General features: G+C 43.6%; 1 protein-coding gene across 2 annotated transcripts in view; it reads left to right on the top strand.

The window, feature by feature from the left end:
- Positions 1 to 23,899, top strand: part of LOC141271971 (uncharacterized) — a 352,339-nt gene that overhangs the window by 311,740 nt on the left and 16,700 nt on the right. Inside the window, exons 1-4 of one of the 2 annotated variants that reach the window (XM_073682226.1) lie at positions 18,800 to 18,982; positions 19,112 to 19,291; positions 19,374 to 19,497; positions 19,581 to 19,669. In XM_073682226.1, the coding sequence (XP_073538327.1) occupies positions 18,800 to 18,982; positions 19,112 to 19,291; positions 19,374 to 19,497; positions 19,581 to 19,669 (576 nt within the window). Of the gene's footprint in view, positions 1 to 18,799; positions 18,983 to 19,111; positions 19,292 to 19,373; positions 19,498 to 19,580; positions 19,670 to 23,899 lie in introns of those variants that run through there. The other variant, XM_073682225.1, reaches the window with a different exon arrangement.

Raw genomic sequence — 23,899 nt, 5'->3', positions numbered from 1 at the left:
AAATCCCTGTATAATGGCCTCCCCCCCCCCTATTCATTATAAGTCTCTGATAGCATCCTCTCCTGACGCGCCCCCTGGGCTGTGGGGTACTCGGCAGCCGGGCCTCTGGTTGCCGGGGGATATCACGGTGGCTGGCCAGGTCCGTGACCCAGGGCGGTCAGTAAAAGGGGGATAGATATGGGGGATTTGGACAGTTCGTGACGCCACCTGTGGTATGCGGCTAAGGGGTGCCGCCGCCGCTGCGGAGCAGTCCTCTGGAGCTGGTGTTACAGCAGCAGGGATGGTGTGGCTCTCCACAGGTAGAGCTAGCTCCAGGGCAGCGTTGGGTGTAATGGATGGTGGTGCAGGGGAGAGATGGCAGGACGGTCCCGGAGGAAAGACGGACACTCACATGGGGGTAAGCTTCAGTACCTTTACTGGTGATGCTGCAGGCACGGTACAGGGTACTCCAGGTGAAGGGCGCACTTTTGGACTCTCCCCAGTGAGCGGGTATAGGGCCTCCTGATCCGTTGCTTTCTTCTCTAAGCTTCTGACCTGCCTGGAGCTAGGCCTAGCTTGGTTACTGTCTCTCTTTGCACTTGCTGACCTGGTGGTAGGGCCTTTTCTTTGGAGATCACTCTCCCTGGACACTGGGACCTCCGTGACTCCTAGCCCTGGTACTGTAGCCAGAGTTTGGTGAACCTGGGACCTGTAGTCCTCCAGGGGTTCCGGTGGTTCCTACTGAGTATAAATGTCCCTGTAGGCGCGGACCCAGTGTCCGGTATATATATCGGGGTGAGCCTGGTATGCTCCTCTGCCCCCTTGCTACTTCTTCCTTCTCCTCTCTGCCTTCGGCCCACTCAAGGCCCTCACTAGGCTTTCACACGTGCTGTAGGCCTTGGCTCACCTAAGCACAGCAGCCAGCTCGCTGCCTCTTCACTGCTCTCCGAGCATCAGCACGCTCTCTGCTCACTCTGAGCTGTGTTCCTCTCTGTCTCTGAACACTGACTGAACTCTCACTTCTCACTGAGCTGCCTGCCTCCACCCTCCCTTTATATATCCCTATCAGGGCTCCCTCTGCTTGTCTGAGGTGGTAGGGTGGAGGTGTGTGAATGTGTGAGGGCCTCTTGTGGAGAAGTCCATCCATGCACCCTTCTGGGTTCTGTGACACCAATGCACAGCAGGGCGCCACATTCCCACCATTCAATTCATTATAAGACTCTGGTAGCAGCTTTATGAATTGGGGTGGTAGAAGACTATCAGGGCCTTATATTGAATTGGGGGGGTGAGAGAGGAATTTATTAGGGACTTAGCTTCACCCCCCTCCTGTTCACCATAAGCTTCTTGTCACACCCCCCCCAATGTTCACCATAAGCCTTTTTTTACCATCTCCATCTCCCCCCTACTGTTCACCATAAGTCTCTTGTCACCATCCCCCACCTATTGCTCACTATCCAATACTCCTCAAGCTGCTTGAGATTTTGCAGCCTATCTGGAGCCTCAATAGAATTCTTCTCAATGGGAAGGATCATCATTCTGTTGAAGTCCGATCTGTGTTCAAGGGTAAAATGCCTAGACACACTGTTCTAGACTTATTGGTGACATTAGAATGATGTTTGCTCATCCACTGTTGCAGCTGTTGGTCTGCGCGACCAATGAATTGCACTGAACATGAATATTGCAACAGATAACTAACATAACATAGTTGGAGATACAATTCATAAAGGATTTGATAGAAAAACGCTCATGTGTGACTGTGGATTCAAAAGAACTTGTCCTATGACAAATGTTCTTATAGCATTCACAATGCTTATTACAACACCCATACATTTTTTACTCTCTTCTGAGTCGCCTGGGGGCCATAGTATTTCTTAAAGTATGGGATCTCCTGAAAGTGGTCCTGGGTTTGTTGAGAATGTGGTCTTTCAGGATGGGATCACTTAACGAAATGTACCAACAAACCGATAGTATTTTACAGATAGTGGTGTAGTTGGGATCATTCTCTTAGGTCATATTAATTACATCCTATATAAAAGGATGTTGCTCTGTGCTGAACTAGCTAACAAAATACAAAGTCTAACCTGCTCTTTACTACAGTTTGAGGATCGTTCTGATTATCTTATACTTTTGGCTTCTAACTGTGAACAGGTTAAGAAACATGAATTTGACATAGTGTCAAAAAATGTCTAAAATACTGAACAGGGATCGGGGAATTTCCACTGATAAAGTAACCACCATAGATTTGGAACCTATCATAACATCCCTCCTGTTCCTCTCCTACACCTACTCTTTTTCTATGAACACATTTTTTTTTTCTCTCCTCTTCTCCGTTGAGCAAACAACCCCCGTCGAGGGTACAGTCCCCCACTATCACTAAGACTAAACAATGGAAACAAAATAGAAGTACTAAAAAGAGAAACAGAGAACACATTATTCATCTACCAAATTTTGACTCTAGGAGGGCTAAACTTCATCAAGTACATGTAATGGTTGGGCCTAATGCCAACATTTCTGATCCTCCTCATGGCAGGTGTCAAAGGCACCTTGCACATCCTATGGGGAAAGTTTCTCTTATTGCACTTATACCCAAAAATGTTACACTCTATTTACAAAAACGTAAAGACTTTTTCCAAAGACCTTCCAAAATAACAATACTCCTGACATTCTAAACAACATTAATACTAATTGCAGTGGGCCCTTGGCTGTTTATTCCCCCGGCCAAGTCAAGCATGGAGGCTCGCAAATCCTTTGCTTCTGTGATAACTGACAAAGTTCATGATCACCTCAATGTCTCCCAACTTTCAGTATAAGATGAAGGCAGCACTCATCTTGAAGCAAAGGGTTGCTCATGTACAGTCCTTGATTACCTACTACAGCATTCTGACCACTCTTCATACAACCAAAGTGATATAGGCTCAAGTACCACCTCTATGATTTCTTTTTTAGGGTTTTTTACACAACTTGCAATCTCCCTTTAATTCACACTACTCCATCAAGTCACATCTTAGCCAACCTTGCCCTTCTGCTGACCAGCCCCAGGTGTCAGACAATCACCTACTTTTTTCATCCCTCACACAGGGTATCCATAAAAACAACTAAAGGATACTGAGGTATATGTTTTAGGGGCCCTCCATTGGAATTGATCCCAGACAAATAGAACAAATTTCTACAATAAAATTGTTTGAATTGTTTTGTTATGTCCTCAAAGATACTAAAATGTCATTACTATCCAAGGATTTTTATTTTACCCCACATCATCACCAGATGCTTTCAGTTCTACCTTGACCTCAATAAGTTAATAGTAATCTCACTTTCACTTGCACACTTTTCCATTCTATCAAAAAATTCTTAATTTGTACCTCATCCACCGCCTGCCATTTAAGGACCTAAACCAATAGAAATAGATTCCAGCCCGAATTCTATCTATTCAACATAGGGGTCAAGTGGTGATTTTTTTTTTGGTGATGGGTAACCTACAAGATTTGGAAAGACTACTCAAAAGTGTGAGTAACCTTTCCTACTTTGAAAAACTGGCAAACAACTCAGACATTGTTATTAGGGCAGCAGACAATGAAGGGGGATTTGTCATTCAGAATAGGACTGAATATGTTAATGAGGCAATGAGAATGCATTCAGATAATTATTTTTTATCAACCATTGGATTCTTACACTCAAAGGCTTATTACCCAAAAAGAAAATAATTTTTTAGTTAATAAAGAACCATCTTTGGCATTCTTTTATCATTTGCCAAAGATACACAAACGCACCTCCAATCCCCCGAGACGTCCTATTATATCAGTAATAGGATCATTTGATCAGCAATCTGTCACATCTTCTTGACCTACACCTCCAGATATGGGTACTCATCTTACAATCGTATTTGAAGTATTTCACTCACATATTAACATACTACAAGGCGTTAAGGGTGATGATCTTACTGGCACTGGTTTCCTCACAGCGGATGTTAACACTCTTTATTCTAACATTCCTAGGGCTAGATGCTGTCAATAATTTCCTTTCACAGGACTTCCCTATGCCTTCAGACCAGGTAGAATTTTTCCTTAAAGGAATTTCCTAAATCCTGAACAATAATATTTTTGAATTTAACTCCAGGTTGTTCAAGAAAACCAAGAGCTGTGAGACGGGGAGTTGATTTTCACCTTCACGTGCCAATCTCTACTTGGGACATTTTGAAGAATCACATATTTATAACAACAATCTTTTCATTCATAACATTTTATTTTGTTATCATTATATCGATGATCACTACCAGGACAACCCCCTTATAAATAAAGTAGTCCCCATTGTAAAAGAAACCCACCTCCAGGACCGACGCCGTTCCAGTGATTGTTTTTGTCGCTTGGTCTCCTGGGGCTAACGTAACAGTGTTATTCTACGTGAGCCCAACATCAATGCATTCAATTGCCGATACTGGACCCCTTTGCTCTCATTTCCTTAAGACATATGTCAGACCAATGGAAGAAGTGAGAGTGCAGCAGCCCAATAGCGACCACAGATTGGATGTAGGAATCAAGTGGAGTAACAATTTTACCCAAGCACAGGAGACCCAGCACCAACATCGCTGGAACGGTGCCAGGATCTGAGTGTATGGGGGACTGTTTCGTTTAAAAAGGGGCCATCCACACAATAGATAACTATTTCAAATCTATAGTATTCTTCTTACTAACACCGCTGTGATGTCCCACACTATCTGTAAAGTTTCTTCAGTGTTTTATGGCTTTTATTCCCCCCTCAATGGCTAAGCTGTGAACATTCACTGTCCAGATTCACCCCAAAATTTCTTCTGTTTCAGTTTTTACACAGTATATGATCGTCCCTTCTGATTGGTCTGTTCCCAGTAATGGGGAATCTACACAGTAGACACAAAATCCTAGTATACTAAAGGACCCGAGAAGATGTCTTGCTGATGTTAAAGACTCATTGTAAAGTGTTATGTGTATCAAGTGATCCCTGACTCCTCCCTTCCAAGTGACTGATCACATGACTATGACCTCATCACAGGTCCTGTCTTCACAGAACAGCCATATATGTGGTGTGCGGCTCTGCAGGTGGAGGTATGTGGAGATTCCCCATTACTGGGTGCTGGGGACACTAACCCCTTCAGTACCAATCCTTTTTATGTATATTTGTGTCACCAAATTCTAATATGAATAACATTTTTTTTGTTCACTTTCTCTCTGAACATTATTATTATTATTATAGCGCCATTTATTCCATGATTCTTTACATGTGAAAGGGGTATACATCGCAAATAAACTTACAATAATCTTGAACAATACAAGTCAGTGACTGGTACAGGAGCAGCGAGGACACTGCCCGTGAGGCCTCACAATCTTCAAGGGATGGGTGAGGATACAGTAGGTGAGGGTAGAGCTGGTCGTGCAGTGGTATGATGGAGCAATGGTTACTGCAGGTTGTAGGCTTGTCGGAAGAGGTGGGTCTTCAGGTTTCCACGATGGGCGAGAGTCTGATATGTTGGGGTGGAGAGTGCCAGAGTAGGGGGGATGCACGGGAAAAATCTTGTATGCGATTGTGATAACAGGGGAGTAGAGAAGGAGATCTTGTAAGAATTGGAGGCTGCGTGCAGGTATGTATCAGGACACTAGGTCACAGATGTATGGAGGAGACAGGTTGTGGATGGCTTTGTATGCCAAGGTTAGGGTCTTGAACTTGAGTCTATGGGTAATGGGGAGCCAGTGAAGGGATTGACAGAGGGTGAGGCTGGGGAGTAGCGGGGGCACAGGTAGATTAGCAGGAGGTTGCAGTAGTCGAGGCGGGAGATGATGAGGGCATGCGCTAGTGTTTTTGGAGAGTCTTTGCTGAGGAATGTGCGGATCTGGGAAATATTTCTGAGTTGGAGTCAGTAGAAAGTGGAAAGGGTTTGGATATGTGGTTTGAAGGAGAGATCAGAGTCCAGGGTTACACCGAGGCATCGAGCTTACAGGACTGGGGAGAGTGGGCAGTCATTAACTTTGATGGATAGGTGAGATGGGCGTGGTAGAGTGGGGTGGAGGAAAGATGATGAATTCAGTTTTATCCATGTTAAGATTTAGAAATCTGTCAGAGAAGAAGGATGAAATAGCAGACAGACATTGTGGATTCTAGTTAGTAAGGAGTTGATATTGGGTCCAGAGAGGTAGATCTGTGTGTCATCTGCATAGAGATGATACTGAAAGCCGTGAGACTCTATGAGCTGTCCCAGGCCAAAGGTGTAGAAGGAGAAGAGCAGGGGGCCCCAGAACTGAACATTGGGGGACAGGGGGCGAGATGAGGAGGTGGTGTGTGAGTGGGAGATGCTGAATGTCCGGTCTGTTAGGTATGAAGAGATCCAAGATAGGGCTAAGTCTGTGATGCCAAGAGAAGAGAGAGTCTGTAGTAAGAGGGAATGGTCCACTGTGTCGAAGGCAGATGACAGGTCTAGGAGGAGGAGGACAGCGTCGTTTGGATTTGGTGGTTAGTCGGTCGTAGGTGACTTTAATGAGGGCAGTTTCAGTGGAGTGGTGTGGTCGGAAGCCTGATTGTAAGCAGTCGAAGAGGGAGAAGACGGAAAGGTGGGAGGACAGTTCAAGGTTTATGTGTTGCTCCAGTAGTTTTGAGGCATAGGGGAGGAGTGATATGGGGCATTAGCTAGGCAGAGAGGATGGGTCCATGGGAAGACTTTTTTAGGATGGGTGTGATTGAGGCATGTTTTAAATATGAGGGAAAGACGCCAGTTGTTAGTCACAGGTTGAAGAAGTGGGTTAGGGTTGGGATGAAGACTGTGGTAAGGTTAACGATAAGGTGGGATGGGATTGGGTCGAGTTCATAGGTGGTGAGGTGTGATTTGGAGATTAAAGAGGAAACTTGATCTTCTGTAATGGTGGAGAAGCTGGTTTTGGAGGAGGCAAACGTGACGCACATAAGCGGTGCGGGGTGTCAGCTGATAGTCACAGCTGACACCCGGTACTATGTGCAGGGAGTGGTCCTGCACATTAACCCCCTCAATGCTGCGATCGAAGTCGATCGCAGCATTGCGGTGGCAAGGGGAGGTGATCGCAATACTCACCTCCTCTTCCGGCCTCCAGCGCTGTCTGCCGCGGCTTCCTGGATGTTGCCATGATGACCCTATGTCGTCATGACAATATCCGGGACACCAGACAGCAGGAAGATTCTTTGGTCATGCGCAGTGCATGACCAAAGAATCTTCTCCCTGTGCAGCACTGACAGCCTGTATAGCACAGGAATCAGGCGATCAGAATAAAAAAAGTGAAAGTCCCAAAGTGGGACACAAAATAAAAGTCCAAAAAGTGCTAAAAAATGAAAAAAAAAAAAAAATCCATAAAAATATAATGTACAGATCAATAAATATTATTATGAAAAAATCAAACAAAAACAGCAATAAAAGTACACATATTTGGTATCGCCACGTCCGGAACGACCTGACCTATAAAACTGTCCCACTAGTTAGCCCCTTCACTGAACACGGTAAAAAAATAAATAAATAAAAAAAACGAAGCAAAAAACAATGCTTTATCATCATACCGCCAAAACAAAAAATGAAATAACACGCGATCAAAAAGACAAATATAAATAAAAATAGTACCACTGAAAACGTCATCTTGTCCCACAAAAAGCAAGCCGCCATACAGCTCCATCATCCGAAAAATAAAAAAGTTATAGCTCTCAGAATAAAGCGATGCAAAAAATATTTTTTTCTGTAAAATAGCTTTTATTGTGTAAAAGCGCCAAAACATAGAAAAACAATGTAAATGTGGTACTGCTGTAAACATACTGACCAGAAGAATAACGCTGCCTTATCAATTTTACCACACGCGGAACAACATAAAGAAAAAAACCATAAAAAAAAATTCTGGAATTGCTGTTTTTGTTTATTCTGCCTCTCAAAAATCGGAATAGAAAGCGATCAAAAAATGTCACATGCCTGAAAATGGCACCAATAAAAACGTCAACTCATCCCGCAAAAAACAAGCCAACACATGACTCTGTCGGCCAAAATATGGAAAAATTATAGCTCTCAAAATATGGCGATGCAAAAACTAGATTTTTCAAAAAAATGGATCTTTTAGTGTGTGACAGCTGTCAATCATAAAAACCCTATATCATTCTAGTATCACTGTAATTGAACCGACCTGAAGAATAAAGTCGTCTAATCATTTATACCGCACGAGGAACGACGTAAAAAATAAACTCTAGGGTTAGGGTTGTGCTAGGGTTAGGGTTGGGGTTAGGGTCGGGATTTTTTTCAAAAGTAAAAAAAAAAAAGATGACGATATAGCAACTAGTGTTGAGCGCAAGTGATCGCTACTTGAGTTTGCATCGGGTGACATGCTCGAGTCTCTGCCCCATATGCCAAAAAAACCTTGCGGGGATTGCCTGCCATGCACGAGCGATCCCCGCATGTTTTTTTTTGGGTGTCTAATAACCATGAAACATGCGAGCGGGGACTTGAGCATGTCCCTCAAGCACGCGCGATACATGGTGCATACCCGAGTACCTTATGCAAACTCAAGTAGCGACCACTTGCACTCAAGACTAATGACAACGTATTCAATATGATGACCTAATGTTATCAAATTCTGTGTCGTACCTCTGGATTCAAAATGTTCACTATACCCCTTGATAAAATCCTTGAGGGGTGTAGTTTCCAAAATGGGGTCACTTGTGGGGGGGTTTCCACTGTTTAGGCACATCAGGGGCTCTCCAAACGCGACATTTCGTCCGCTCTCAATTCCAGCCAATTTTGAGTTCAAAAAGTCACACAATGCTCCTTCCCTTCTGAACTCTGCCATGCGCCCAAATACTGTATTTTCCCCACATATGGGGTATTGGCGTACTCAGGAGAAATTGCACAACAGTTTTTGGGGTCCATTTTCTCCTCTTACCCTTGTGAAAATAAAAAAATTGGGGCTAAAACATTATTTTTGTGAAAAAGTTTGCTTTTTTTATTTTCACGGCTCCATGTTATAAACTTCTGCAAAGCACTTGGGGGTTTAGGGTGCTCACCACACATCTAGATAAGTCCCCTGAGGGGTCTAGTTTCCATAATGGTGTCACCTGTGGGGGGTTTCCACTGTTTAGGCACATCAGGGGCTCTCCAAACGCAACATGGCGTGCGCTAATTATTCAAGCAAATTTTACATTCAAAAAGTCAAATGACGCTCCTTCTCTTCCAAGCTCTGCCGTGCGCCCAAACAGTGTTTTTTTCCCCATTTATGGGGTATTTGCGTGCTCAGGGGAAATTGCACAACAAATTTTGGGGTCCATTTTTTCCTGTTACCCCTGTGAAAATAAAAAAAATTGGGTCTAAAGTAAAATTTTTCTGAAGAAAGTTAAATGTTAATTTATTTCTTCCACATTACAAAAATTCCTGTGAAGCACCTGAAGGATTAATAAAGTTCTTGAATGTGGTTTTGAGCACCTTGAGGGGTGCAGTTTTTAGAATGGTGTCACTTTGAGGGGTCTTTATGACAGAAAATACCCAAAAGTGACTTCAAATGTGATGTGGTCCCTAAAAAAATGGTTTTGTAAATTTTGTTGTAAAAATGAGAAATCGCTGGTCATCTTTTAACCCTTATAGCTTCCTAATAAAAAAAAATTTTGGTTCCAAAATTGTGCTGATATAAAGTAGACATGTGGGAAATGTTATTTATTAACTATTTTGTGTGACATATCTCTCTGATTTAAGGGCATAAAAATCCAAATTTTGAAAATTGTTTGAATGCGATAAAGTGCTCATTTAAGTGGGACCTTTTCCATCTCTGCTCAGCAACCCTGGAGGCCCGTCGCAGTTCTTTAGTCAGGTTAATGTGCCAGGGTTGCCTATTGATTGTGCGAGATTTGGTATGTGTGAGATGGGGGACCGAATCGAGAGCTGCAGCTGTAAGGAACTTATGTCTGTAAGAGGGAGGAGGGATTCAGAGAGTGAGTGTAGGTCAAGGCGTTTGAGATTTCTGCGAGGGTGTGCAAGTTTGTGTAGTGGGGTTTGTGGACCAGGAGAGGAGAGGGCAGAGAATGTAAGTAGGTTGTGGTCAGAAAGAGGGAGAGGTGAGTTGGAGAGGTTAGATAGGGAACAGAGGCGGGTGAAGATGAGGTCCAGTGTGTGGCCATCTTTGTGAGTGGCTGTGGAAGACCACTGAGCAAGGCCGAAGGAGGAAGTGAGGGATAGAAACTTAGAGACAGATGAGTGGGAAGTGTCAATAGGGATGTTGAAGTGGGGATGTCAGTGGAAAGGAAGTGAAGTAGCCTGGTGGTGAAGTGGTCAAAGAAAGTGGTGGCTGGCCCTGAGGGACGGTAAATGACAGCCAGTTGGAGGTTAGAGGGGGAGTAGATGCACACACAGTGCACCTCAAAAGAGGGGAGAGTAACGGGGGGCAGCAGTGGGATTTGGGTGAAAGCAAAGGCATCAGACAGGAGAAAGCCTACTCCTCCACAATGTTTGCTGCTGGGGCGGGGTGTGTGGGAAAGGTGGAATCAACCATATGAAAGTGCAGCTGGAGAAGCTGTGTCATAGGGGGTGAGCCTGGTTTCGGTGATGGCGAGGAAGGAAAGTTTGTTAGTAATGAAAATATAATGAATGCAGGAAAGTTTGTTGCAGACGGAGCAAGCGTTCCATAGAGCTCCTGTTAGTGCGACAGGGGAAGCGGAGACTGGGTGAATGGGTATGAGGTTAGAGAGGCTGCGAGAGTTAATGACAGATCGTGGATAGGAGGCAGAAGTGACTGTGGGGATGTGGTGAAGAAGACCAGGATTTTGAGAGATGTCGCCAACAGTGAGGAAGAGTAGATAACATTGAGACATACAGCACATATCACCTCTCAGTACAATATCCCTTTCACGACCATTACACAGTACATGGCCCCCACACATAAAAAAGTACATCAGGGTACAAGAAGTGATCAACTCTTCCTTAGATCCTTCTGACCTTCCCTTACATCAGGGGTGGGGAACCTCAGGCCCATGGGCCATTTACGGCCCATGATGACCTTTTCTTGGGCGCCCTTACAGATTCATGTTGACCACAGTGCTTGGGCCAGCATCTCTACCTTGAGGGCCACCGGCCTTTTAATTGCTTTTTGCTCTGTGAGCACGCACGCGCTTCAGTCACTACTGAACGCTGAGGCGCGTGCAATGAAAGATTATGTCCTGACACCAGTGCCAGTGTCAAGACTTACTTTGTGGGTGGAGTTAGAGCAAAATTTGTGTGGTCCCCGAAAGGTGATAAAAATATCCAAATGGCCCTTGGTGGAAAAAAGGTTCCACACTCCTGATTTACATACTCATTACTACCACGTTACTTGGCCACACAATCAGTCTATGTTATTCTTCTGGAATCATTCACTCCCTTCACAGGTGAGACCTTCTACTTTTAGGACTCTTTCCCATATCCATTGCGTTGTGGCCCTCGTATGAACGATGAGGCAGACGCGGGGTATCCTGAATGAAACTAAACAGCATCATATAGGCTTATGTCAGGAGAACTGCAGCCAGGCCGAGGCTCTGTCTCAATGGCCTCAGATATAATGGAGGAAGCTCTATCTCTCTCTGTGACCTCAGATATAATGGAGGAGGCTATATCTCTGTCAGTGACCTCAGATATAAGGGAGGACGCTCTATCTCTGTCAGTGACCTCAGATATAATGGAGGAGGCTCTATCTGTCAGTGACCTCAGATATAATGGAGGAGGCTCTATCTCTGTCTGTGACCTCAGATATAATGGAGGAGGCTCTATCTCTGTCAGTGACCTCAGATATAATGGAGGAGGCTCTATATCTGTCAGTGACCTCAGATATAATGGAGGGCGCTCTATCTCTGTTAGTGACCTCAGATATAATGGAGGAGGCTCTATCTGTCAGTGACCTCAGATATAATGGAGGAGGCTCTATCTATGTCAGTGTACCTCAGATATAATGGAGGAAGCTCTATCTCTGTCAGTGACCTCAGATATAATGGAGGACGCTCTATCTCTGTCAGTGACCTCAGATATAATGGAGGAGGCTCTATCTGTCAGTGACCTCAGATATAATGGAGGAGGCTGTATCTATGTTAGTTACCTCAGATATAATGGAGGAGGCTCTATCTCGGTCAGTTACCTCAGATATAATGGAGGAGGCTCTATCTCTGTCAGTGACCTCAGATATAATAGAGGACGCTCTATCTCTGTCAGTGACCTCAGATATAATGGAGGAGGCTCTATCTCTGTCAGTTACCTCAGTTATAATGGAGGAGGATCTATCTCTGTCAGTTACCTCAGATATAATGGAGGTTGCTCTATCTCTGTCAGTCACCTCATATATAATGGAGGAGGCTCTATCTCTCTGTTACCTCAGATATAATGGAGGAGGCTCTATCTCTCTGTTACCTCAGATAGACCCTCCCCTATTATATCTCTTTCAGTTACCTCAGATATAATGGAGGAGGCTCTATCTCTGTCAGTGACCTCAGATATAATGGAGGAGGCTCTATCTCTGTCAGAGACCTCAGATATAATGGAGGAGGCTCTATCTCTGTCAGTGACCTCAGATATAATTGAGGAGGCTCTATATCAGTGACCTCAGATATAATGGAGGAGGCTCTATCTCTGTCAGTGACCTCAGATATAATGGAGGAGGCTCTATCTCTGTCAGTGACCTCAGATATAATGGAGGAGGCTCTATCTCTGTCAGTGACCTCAGATATAATGGAGGAGGCTCTATCTCTGTCAGTAACCTCAGATATAATGGAGGAGGCTCTATCACTGTCAGTGTCCTCAGATATAATGGAGGAGGCTCTATCTCTGTCAGTGACCTCAGATATAATGGAGGAGGCTCTATCTCTGTCAGAGACCTCAGATATAATGGAGGAGTCTCTATGTCTGTCAGTGACCTCAGATATAATTGAGGAGGCTCTATATCAGTGACCTCAGATATAATGGAGGAGGCTCTATCTCTTTCAGTGTCCTCAGATATAATGGAGGAAGCTCTATCTCTGCCAGTGACCTCAGATATAATGGAGGAGGCTCTATCTCTGTCAGTGACCTCAGAAATAATTGAGGAGGCTCTAACTCTGTCAGTGACCTCAGATATAATGGAGTAGGCTCTATCTCTGTCAGTAACCTCAGATATAATGGAGGAGGCTCTATCTCTGTCAGTGTCCTCAGATATAATGGAGGAGGCTCTATCTCTGCCAGTGACCTCAGATATAATGGAGGAGGCTCTATCTCTGTCAGTGACCTCAGATATAATGGCAGAGGCTCTATCTCTGTCAGTGTCCTCAGATATAATGGAGGACGCTCTATCTCTGCCAGTGACCTCAGATATAATGGCAGAGGCTCTATCTCTGTCAGTGTCCTCAGATATAATGGAGGACGCTCTATCTCTGCCAGTGACCTCAGATATAATGGAGGAGGCTCTATCTCTGTCAGTGACCTCAGACATAATGGAGGAGGCTCTATCTCTGCCACTGATCTCAGATATAATGGAGGAGGCTCTATCTCTGTCAGTGACCTCAGATATAGTGGAGGAGGCTCTATATCAGTGACCTCAGATATAATGGAGGAGGCTCTATCTCTCTGTTACCTCAGATATAATGGAGGAGGCTCTATCTCTCTGTTACCTCAGATAGACCCTCCCCTATTATATCTCTTTCAGTTACCTCAGATATAATGGAGGAGGCTCTATCTCTGTCAGTGACCTCAGATATAATGGAGGAGGCTCTATCTCTGTCAGAGACCTCAGATATAATGGAGGAGGCTCTATCTCTGTCAGTGACCTCAGATATAATTGAGGAGGCTCTATATCCGTGACCTCAGATATAATGGAGGAGGCTCTATCTCTGTCAGTAACCTCAGATATAATGGAGGAGGCTCTATCTCTCTGTTACCTCAGATATAATGGAGGAGGCTCTATCTCTCTGTTACCTCAGATAGACCCTCCCCTATTATATCTCTTTCAGTTACCTCAGATATAATGGAGGAGGCTCTATATCAGTGACCTCAGATATAATGGAGGAGGCTCTATCTCTGTCAGTAACCTCAGATATAATGGAGGAGGCTCTATCACTGTCAGTGTCCTCAGATATAATGGAGGAGGCTCTATCTCTGTCAGTGACCTCAGATATAATGGAGGAGGCTCTATCTCTGTCACTGATCTCAGATATAATGGAGGAGGCTCTATCTCTTTCAGTGTCCTCAGATATAATGGAGGAAGCTCTATCTCTGCCAGTGACCTCAGATATAATGGAGGAGGCTCTATCTCTGTTAGTTACCTCAGATATAATGGAGGAGGCTCTATCTATTTCAGTGACCTCAGAAATAATTGAGGAGGCTCTATCTCTGTCAGTGACCTCAGATATAATGGAGTAGGCTCTATCTCTTTCAGTAACCTCAGATATAATGGAGGAGGCTCTATCTCTGTTAGTGTCCTCAGATATAATGGAGGAGGCTCTATCTCTGTCAGTGACCTCAGATATAATGTAGGAGGCTCTATCTCTGTCAGTGACCTCAGATATAATGGCAGAGGCTCTATCTCTGTCAGTGTCCTCAGATATAATGGAGGACGCTCTATCTCTGCCAGTGACCTCAGATATAATGGAGGAGACTCTATCTCTGTCAGTGACCTCAGACATAATGGAGGAGGCTCTATCTCTGTCACTGATCTCAGATATAATGGAGGAGGCTCTATCTCTGTCAGTGACTTCAGATATAGTGGAGGAGGCTCTATATCAGTGACTTCAGATATAATGGAGAAGGATCTATCTCTGTTAGTTACCTCAGATACAGTATAATGGAGGAGGCTCTATCTCTGTCAGTGATCTCAGATATAATGGAGGAGGCTCTATCTCTGTCACTGTCCTCAGATATAATGGAGGAGGCTCTATCACTGTCAGTGACCTCAGATATAATGGAGGAGGCTCTATCTCTGTCACTGATCTCAGATATAATAGAGGAGGCTCTATCTCTGTCACTGATCTCAGATATAATGGAGGAGGCTCTATCTCTGTCAGTGACCTCAGATATAATGGAGGAGGCTCTATCTCTGTCACTGTCCTCAGATATAATGGAGGAGGCTCTATCTCTGTCAGTGTCCTCAGATATAATGGGGGAGGCTCTATCTCTGTTAGTTACCTCAGATCTAATGGAGGAGGCTCTATCTCTGTCACTGTCCTCAGATATAATGGAGGAGGCTCTATCTCTGTCAGTGACCTCAGATATAACGGAGGAGGCTCTATCTCTGTCAGTGACCTCAGATATAATGGAGGAGGCTCTATCTCTGTCAGTGACCTCAGATATAATGGAGGAGGCTCTATCTCTGTCACTGATCTCAGATATAATGGAGGAGGCTCTATCTCTGCCAGTGACCTCAGATATAATGGGGGAGGCTCTATCTCTGTTAGTTACCTCAGATCTAATGGAGGAGGCTCTATCTCTGTCAGTGACCTCAGATATAATTGAGGAGGCTCTATATCAATGACCTCAGATATAATGGAGGAGGATCTATCTCTGTTAGTGACCTCAGATATAATGGAGGAGGCTCTATCTCTGTCAGTAACCTCAGATATAATGGAGGAGGCTCTATCTCTGTCAGTGTCCTCAGATATAATGGAGGAGGCTCTATCTCTGTCAGTGACCTCAGATATAATGGAGGAGGCTCTATCTCTGTCAGTGTCCTCAGATATAATGGAGGACGCTCTATCTCTGCCAGTGACCTCAGATATAATGGAGGAGACTCTATCTCTGTCAGTGACCTCAGATCTAATGGATGAGGCGCTCTGTCAGTGACCTCAGATATAATGGAGGAGGCTCTGTCTGTGTCAGTGACCTCAGATATAATGGAGAAGGCTCTGTCCCTGTCAGTGACCTCAGATATAATGGAGGAGGCTCTATCTCTGTCAGTGACCTCAGATATAATGGAGGAGGCTCTGTCTCTGTCAGTGACCTCAGATATAATGGAGGAGGCTCTATCTCTATCAGTGTCCTCAGATATAATGGAGGAGGCTCTTTCTCTGTCAGTGACCTCAGATATAATGGAGGAGGCTCTATCTCTCAGCATCCTCCGATATAATGGAGGAGGCTCTGTCTCTGTCAGTGTCCTCAGATATAATGGAGGAGGCTCTGTCTCTGTCAGTGACCTCAGATATAATGCAGGAGGTTCTATCTCTGTCACTGTCCTCAGATATAATGGAGGAGGCTCTATCTCTGTCAGTGACCTCAGATATAATGGAGGAGGCTCTATCTCTGTCAGTGACCTTAGATATAATGGAGGAGGCTCTATCTCTGTAAATTACCTCAGGTATAATGGATGAGGCTATATCCCTGTCAGTGACCTCAGATATAATGGAGGAGACTCTTTCTCTGTTAGTTACCTCAGATATAATGGAAGAGGCTCTATCTCTGTCAGTGACCTCAGATATAATGGTGGAGGCTCTATCGCTGTCAGTGACCTCAGATATAATGGAGGAGGCTCTATCTCTGTCAGTGACCTCAGATATAATGGAGGAGGCTGTATCTCAGTCACCTCAGATATAATGGAGGAGGCTCTATCTCAGTTACCTCAGCTATAATGGAGGAGGCTCTATCTCAGTTACCTCAAATATAATGGAGGAGGCTCTATCTCAGTTACCTCAGCTATAATGGAGGAGGCTCTATCTCTGTTAGTTACCTCATATATAATGGAGGAGGCTCTATCTCTGTTAGTTACCTCAGATATAATGGAGGAGGCTCTTTCTCTGTCAGTGACCTCAGATATAATAGAGGAGGCTCTATCTTTGTCAGTGACCTCAGATATAATGGAGGAGGCTCTATCTCTGTCACTGACCTCAGGTATAATGGAGGAGGCTCTATCTCTGTCAGTGACCTCAGATATAATGGAGGAGGCTCTATCTCTGTCACTGACCTCAGGTATAATGGAGGAGGCTCTATCTCTGTCAGTGACCTCAGATATAATGGAGGAGGCTCTATCTCTGTCAGTGACCTCAGATATAATGGACGAGGCTCTATCTCTGTCAGTGACCTCAGATGCAATGGAGGAGGCTCTATCTCTGTCACTGACCTCAGATATATTGGAGGAGGCTCTATCTCTGTCAGTGGCCTCAGATATAATGGAGGAGGCTCTATCTCTGTCAGTGACCTCAGATATAATAGAGGAGGCTCTATCTCTGTCAGTGACCTCAGATATAATGGAGGAGGCTCTATCTCTGTCACTGACCTCAGATATAATGGAGGAGGCTCTATCTCTGTCACTGACCTCAGATATAATGGAGGAGGCTCGATCTCTGTCAGTGGCCTCAGATATAATGGAGGAGGCTCTATCTCTGTCAGTGACCTCAGATATAATAGAGGAGGCTCTATCTCTGTCAGTGACCTCAGATATAATGGAGGAGGATCTATCTCTGTCAGTGACCTCAGATATAATGGAGGAGGATCTATCTCTATCAGTGACCTCAGATATAATGGAGGAGGCTCTATCTCTGTCAGTGACCTCAGATATAATGGAGGAGGCTCTATCTCTGTCAGTGACCTCAGATATAATAGAGGAGGCTCTATCTCTGTCAGTGACCTCAGATATAATAGAGGAGGCTCTATCTCTGTCAGTGACCTCAGACTTCAACATACTTCAGCCTGATGTGCACTGCCGGCCAATGCGGCCAATGGGAGGCCAGCAGATGACGTCAGCGTGCACGTAACTGGGGGCGCATAGCAATGACGTCATGTGCTGCTCGTTGCTTGTACCTGAAGTCAGCTGTTGGTTTCAGAAGAGTACACTGCGCGGCAGGGGAGCAGATGGAAGGTGAGTAGAATAGTTTATTTTTTTAAGCATTAAAGAACAGCACAGAACAGGGGACATAAACCCGGATAGGGAACATATATACCAGGATAGGGGACATATTGTATATACCAAGAAGGGGCCCAGAATGGGGGGAGGAACATATATACCAGGATGGGGCCAGAATGAGGGACATAGATATCAGGATGAGGGACACATATACCAGGATAGGGGGCATATATACTAGGAAGAACCCAGGATTGGGAGGACATATATACCAGGAAGGTTCCCAAGATGGGGGACATATATTCCTAAAAGGGACCTAGGATGGGGGGACATTAGTACAGGAAGGGGGACATTACTACATAATGGTGGAGAGGGGGGCAACATATGTGTCCTTTTAGGATTTAGAACACTACAAGGGCCTATACATGTGACCAACATGGAGGGGGGCCAGGTCCAAATTTTGCACTGGTGCCCATCGGACTGTAATTACGTCACTGGCGATCATACAATATACAAGTCCTTGATCACTTTGTAATTTTGCAGTGTATGATCACTTCTTGTAATAGTAATGTCATCCATGTAGGAATATGGGCAAATATGAATATACAACTGTAGTAGTAAAGGAAGATATCGTTGTGTAGTTGTTATTTGTGAACCTGGTACCTTTAGTGTTAGTAATGTCGAATTCAGTGTAGGTGACATAGACATTAATGAGTTTTATGGAAGATGAATCTATGAGCAGCGTATTCATCCGCTGACTCCCAGGAAGACACTGCTTCTTACTGTGAGTGGTCTAAAATATATAGGATTTAGACGTCAATAAGTATGCAGGAAAACTCTCAGAATAGTGTAAAATATTATGTGACATAATCCCTTGCAATTCCCATTCCATTGCCGCTTGGGTCCCTCATCATTTTCTGTAATTCTTGCTCTACCATGTGATCAATTCATTAAATTAGTGGCTAAGACAGTGCCAGCCCTTACGAGAAGAGAGAATGATTCGTTATACTTCACTTTATTATCTCCAGTAATTGTATTCTTCCATGGGATTCACTATGATGTTACATCGTCATCTTCTCCCCATTCAGGTCCCTACAATATCGGATCCTCTCAGTGGAGATCTTCTATATAAGAGAATTCTCCTGATTGACCTGTCAAGGATGGATGGGGACAGGGAAAAGATGGCGGAGAGAATATTACACCTCACCCTAGAGATCCTCTTCCGGCTTACTGGAGGGGTGAGAGATTCTGATGACGTCACATTACATCATTCTTATCTATGGGAATAACAGATGGACAGAACTGGAGAGGTGAGGACTCTGGAAATGTCTGTAGTGAGATTTATTAATGTGTCTCTCCATAACCAGGATTACACAGTAGTGAAGAAGACCTCTAGTGAGCATTGTCAGGACCCTGTGTCTGAGGGATGGGGAAGACCCCTGAGCCCAATCACGGTGGCTCCACTTCACCCCTCAATGCATAAGGACATCACTAACCAGAATATCCTAGAGCTTACCTACAAGATGATTGAGCTGCTGACTGGAGAGGTGACACTGCTGGGAATGCTGGGACATTATACATTAACGCTATGAGGAGATCAGGGAATGATGGTATCATTGTATGTGTCAGGTTTCTATAAGGTGTCAGGATGTCACCATCTATTTCTCCATGGAGGAGTGGGAGTATTTAGAAGGACACAAAGATCTGTACAAGGACGTCATGATGGAGGTTCCCCAGCCCCTCACATCACCAGGTAATAGACAGGACCAAATACACACGGCCTATAATTATCTGTATGTAAAGAATGAATTCAGTCCCTGTATGTGTTTCCTCCAGATCTATCCGCTAAGAGGACAACACCAGAGAGATGTCCCCGTCCTCTTCTTCCACAGGACTGTAAACAAGAAAATCCTCAGGATCATCAGGTAGATGGAGAGAAGATGTCATGAATTCTTACATAAGATGTGTAGAAGGCTGTGAAGGTCTTTATTTATGCTTTATCTACCAGTATTATACATTCAGCGACTTGTTGAGGAAGATATCAGAAATTATTGTTAAATTATGTAACACCCCTTAAACCTTTCTCTGTAAGCATGATGTCTTTTAGTTGTCACCTTGCTATGGCTTGGTGCTTCCACCAGAATCTTGCTGGGAGCTCTATAAGAATGCAGGAAGGCCTTCCCCTTTCGGCAGGTGTTGACTTGGAATCCCCTCTCCAAGCTCAGTGCACACTCCTGAGATTAAACCAATTCAACAGGTTTATTTTAAAGGTTTATATGGTGAAAAAGGAAGAATATTGAGCAAGGAACAGTAAATTGTGTAATACAGCACAAGTACAACTGGTATGTTGTGTGTGCCATGCCTGGCACGAGTGACACCATAGAATAGTCCGCCAGGTGTCATGTACTAAAACTGAATGGACAATGGATTGTGACACAATCCTTCTTCCACAATCACACTTGAAATGTGAGCGTTCTTATTAAAAGCTGTAATGTATAAATATACAAACCAATTCCAAAATAGTTAGGACGCTGTCTAAAATGTAAAGAAAACAAGAATGCAATGATTTAGAAGTCTCTTATAGCTATATTTTATTCACAACAGAACATACAATAAAGATTGGAAGATGAAAATTAGACATTTTTCCATTTTCTTTTTTTTTTTTTCACAAATGCTTTATTGAAGTAACTTAATGAGTGAACATAGAAATCGTCAAATAGGTACACAGCAAACTGCCGTATACTGTATATCAACTAGAAGCAATTGAAACTTAATTAGACAATAGAAAAGATAGTTATTTCTTTTCAGGGACAAAAATATGAAATATTTTTTCCTTTTACCCATGACCGTTCCAAAAGAGAGATGGTCCACTCTAAGGGCTCGTGCACACGTCCGATTTTCTTGTATAAGTGCTATCTGTTGTTTTCACGGATAGCACTCCTACCTATGATATTCTATGTGGCTGTGCACATGTCCGATTTTTTTTCCTCAAATTTTGATCCAAGGTGTCGGATCAAAATCGACAATCGAGGTTTAATGGAGGTCTATGGGTCTGAAAAAAATCAGACCATACTGGGATGACATCCGAGAGCGGTCTGATTTTCACCGACTTAGAGAAAGGACAAGGTGGAGAACTTTTTGTTTCTTTTTGGGAGAAAAACTGATGCTACTCTGATCAAACTCTGATAAGAATAATTTTTCATGTATGTGGAGAAATCGATCATGTGAACCTACCCTACAGTTTGGGTACCAGAACTGTAACCGAACTTGAACCTAAACCCTAACCCTATAGAAATCAATGGAGACCCTAACTTTAGAGCTGGAAAATATCTCTCTCTCTTCTCCTCGAATGCCAGAGCTGTAAGAAGGACTTCCAGGAGTAGTCCATGTTCGGAGTTCGCTAATCTCTACTACTCTGTCCACTTACCAGGGTCACACTCTGGTCAGGGTGTTGGCCCTGGAAGCTGCGACACTTCTTAAATAGGTGTTTACCCAGCGGGCGAAGTATAGTTCGGAGGCATAAGTGCTTTGGGCAAGTTGGCTGGGAAACCCATGTATTGCGCAGACTGCCTTTCACTAGACAACGCAGAATAACACTGTGGAACAAACCCTAGTGAAGTCATTAGGGAGCCAGAATTAGATGTTGCATGGTTTAGGCTTGCCTAACAGTAAGCTGAAGATATCACTGTGGTGAAAACCAGTCCTCTTCCGATTTCGTCATGGAAGACCCTGCTGCCTCTAGAGTGGATCATTCGGAAGATGCAAAACCAACCCCTTGGCAGACAGACCCTGGAAATGCATTTCAAAGTCTAAAAATAAGGATTGTGCAGTTTGTAAATCTAAACTACTTAGAACCCATGAAAAAGGATTATGCCTGTCATTTATTTAGAAAACTATTTCTAAAGAAACTCCTTCCATTCTCTCTGATATCAAATCCTTGATTAAAAGAGAGATTAAGAATTCCTTAAAACAGTGCTACGAACAAGAAACTTAACCTTATGTGATTCATGCAAAATTGTCAGGTCTAACTTACCGGAGTCTAGTCTGGTTTGCTTGGAGGGTGAATATTTTTATCTTGCTTCCTCGTGATCCTCTTCAAATGAGGAGAGGAGTCAGCTTTATTTTACCATGGAAAATACTGTCAAATTAATTAAGGCCTTTAGAACCCCTAATCAAAAGAGAATGGAGAAGACCTAAGATAAAGGGGATTTTCTTCCTTGTCTTAAAGGTAAATATCCATTTCTAAGGTTTCTAGGATCGTTTCCTAAGATCTATTTCTTAACCTTCAATTGCCAGTGGATGGTGATGAAGACAGGATTGTACGTTTCTTGATGCCACTAAGACGTTTGATTCTATTGAATGGGAATATATTGGTAACAGTCCCACAATTATCATTGAGTGAGTCCCGCAGACTGTCACAAATATATGTGTTACATCAGGTATATACAGGTGCTTCTCACAAAATTAGAATATCATCAAACAGTAAATTTATCTCAGTTCTTCAATACAAAATGTCAAACTCATATATTATATAGAGTCATTACAAACAGAGTGATCTATTTCAAGTATTTATTTCTGTTAATATTGATGATTATGGCTTGCAGCCAATGAAAACACAAAAGTCTTTATCTCAGTAAATTAGAATACTTTATAACATCAGCTTGAAAAATGTTTTCAAAATCCGAAATGTTGGCCTACTGAAATGTCTGATCAGTAAATGCACTCAATACTTGGTCGGGGCTCCTTTTGCATCAATTACTGCATCAATGCACCTGTGGCATGGAGGCGATCAGCCTGTGGCACTGCTGAGGTGTTATGGAAGCCCAGGTTGCTTTGATAGAAGCCTTCAGCTTGTCTGCGTTGTTAGGTCTGGTGTCTCTCATCTTCCTCTTGACAATACCCTATAGATTCTCTATGGGGTTAAGGTCAGGTGAGTTTGCTGGCCAATCAAGCACATTGATACTGTTGTTTGTAAACCAGGTATTGGTACTTTTGGCAGTGTGGACAGGTGCCAAGTCCTGCTGGAGAATGAAATTTCCATCTCCAAAAAGCTTGTCAGCAGAGAGAAGCATGAAGGACAAGTGATCAGACAATCGCAGGTTATACTTCCCTAAGGGGACTAAGGGAAGTACAGTCAAAAAGTAAAAAAAAAAAATCTGAAAGCAATAAAAAAAACACAAAAGTTCAAATCACCCACTCCTTATCCCCTATTAAAATTAAAGATAATAAAAAAATAAGAAAAATCCAAATGTGATATAGCTGCATTTAGAAAAGTCTGGTCTATCTAAATATAAAAATAATTAACTTGGTCGGTAAACACCGTAAAAAATTCAGGAAATCCAAAATTACATTTTTTTTGGTCACTGCAATACCACAAAAAAATACTGTAACAAGCAATCAAAACGTCATATCTATCCCATCTCACCCTGCAAAAAATAAGCCATCACACAACTCCATCGACTGAAAAATTAATATGATACGAGTCTGAGAAAATGACAACTCAACATACTGCCTGGTCCTGCCTCTTAACAATCGACTGTTAACCTGTTAAATGCCGCTGTCACGCTCTGACAGCAGCATTAACAGCGCGCTGGCATGGGAGCGTGTGATTCTATTTGCCCATCAGTGTGCCCGTGATGTTGTGAGAGTGTGAACTGTGAAAGCAGCAGGAGAGCATTAGGACCCTGTGGGTTTTGCCTGGCTGAGCTCAGAGCTCGGTTTTGTGTGGACTATCGCAAATTGTAGGGTCACACGGTGCAGGACGCATATCCATTCCCTCGCATAGAAGAGTCTCTGTCGGCATTGGGTCGGGCCAAATATTTCTCGACGTTGGATTTAGCAAGTGGCTATTGGCAGGTAACAGTGGCCAAAAAAGATCGGGCCAAGACGGCGTTTGTCCTACCAATAGGGCTCTATGAATTCAACCGGATGCCGTTCGGGCTCACTAACTCCCCGGAAACTTTCCAACGCCTGATGGAACATTGCTTAGGCGATCTGAATTTTGAATCAGTCCAAATATATCTAGATGACATTGTGGTGTTCGGGACCTCATTTGAAGACCATCTTGAGAAATTACGTCAAGTTCTCCGGCGGCTCAGTTGTTACGGCCTAAAAATAAAACCTAAGAAGTGCCAACTGTTACAGAATCAGATTGA

The sequence above is a fragment of the Phyllobates terribilis genome, unplaced genomic scaffold (assembly GCF_046119375.1).
Source record: "Phyllobates terribilis strain yellow unplaced genomic scaffold, ASM4611937v1 Scaffold_5__5_contigs__length_657084704, whole genome shotgun sequence".
Taxonomy (NCBI): domain Eukaryota; kingdom Metazoa; phylum Chordata; class Amphibia; order Anura; family Dendrobatidae; genus Phyllobates; species Phyllobates terribilis.
Note: the sequence above shows the minus strand (reverse complement) of the source record. Positions and strands in the feature narration are given on the sequence as shown.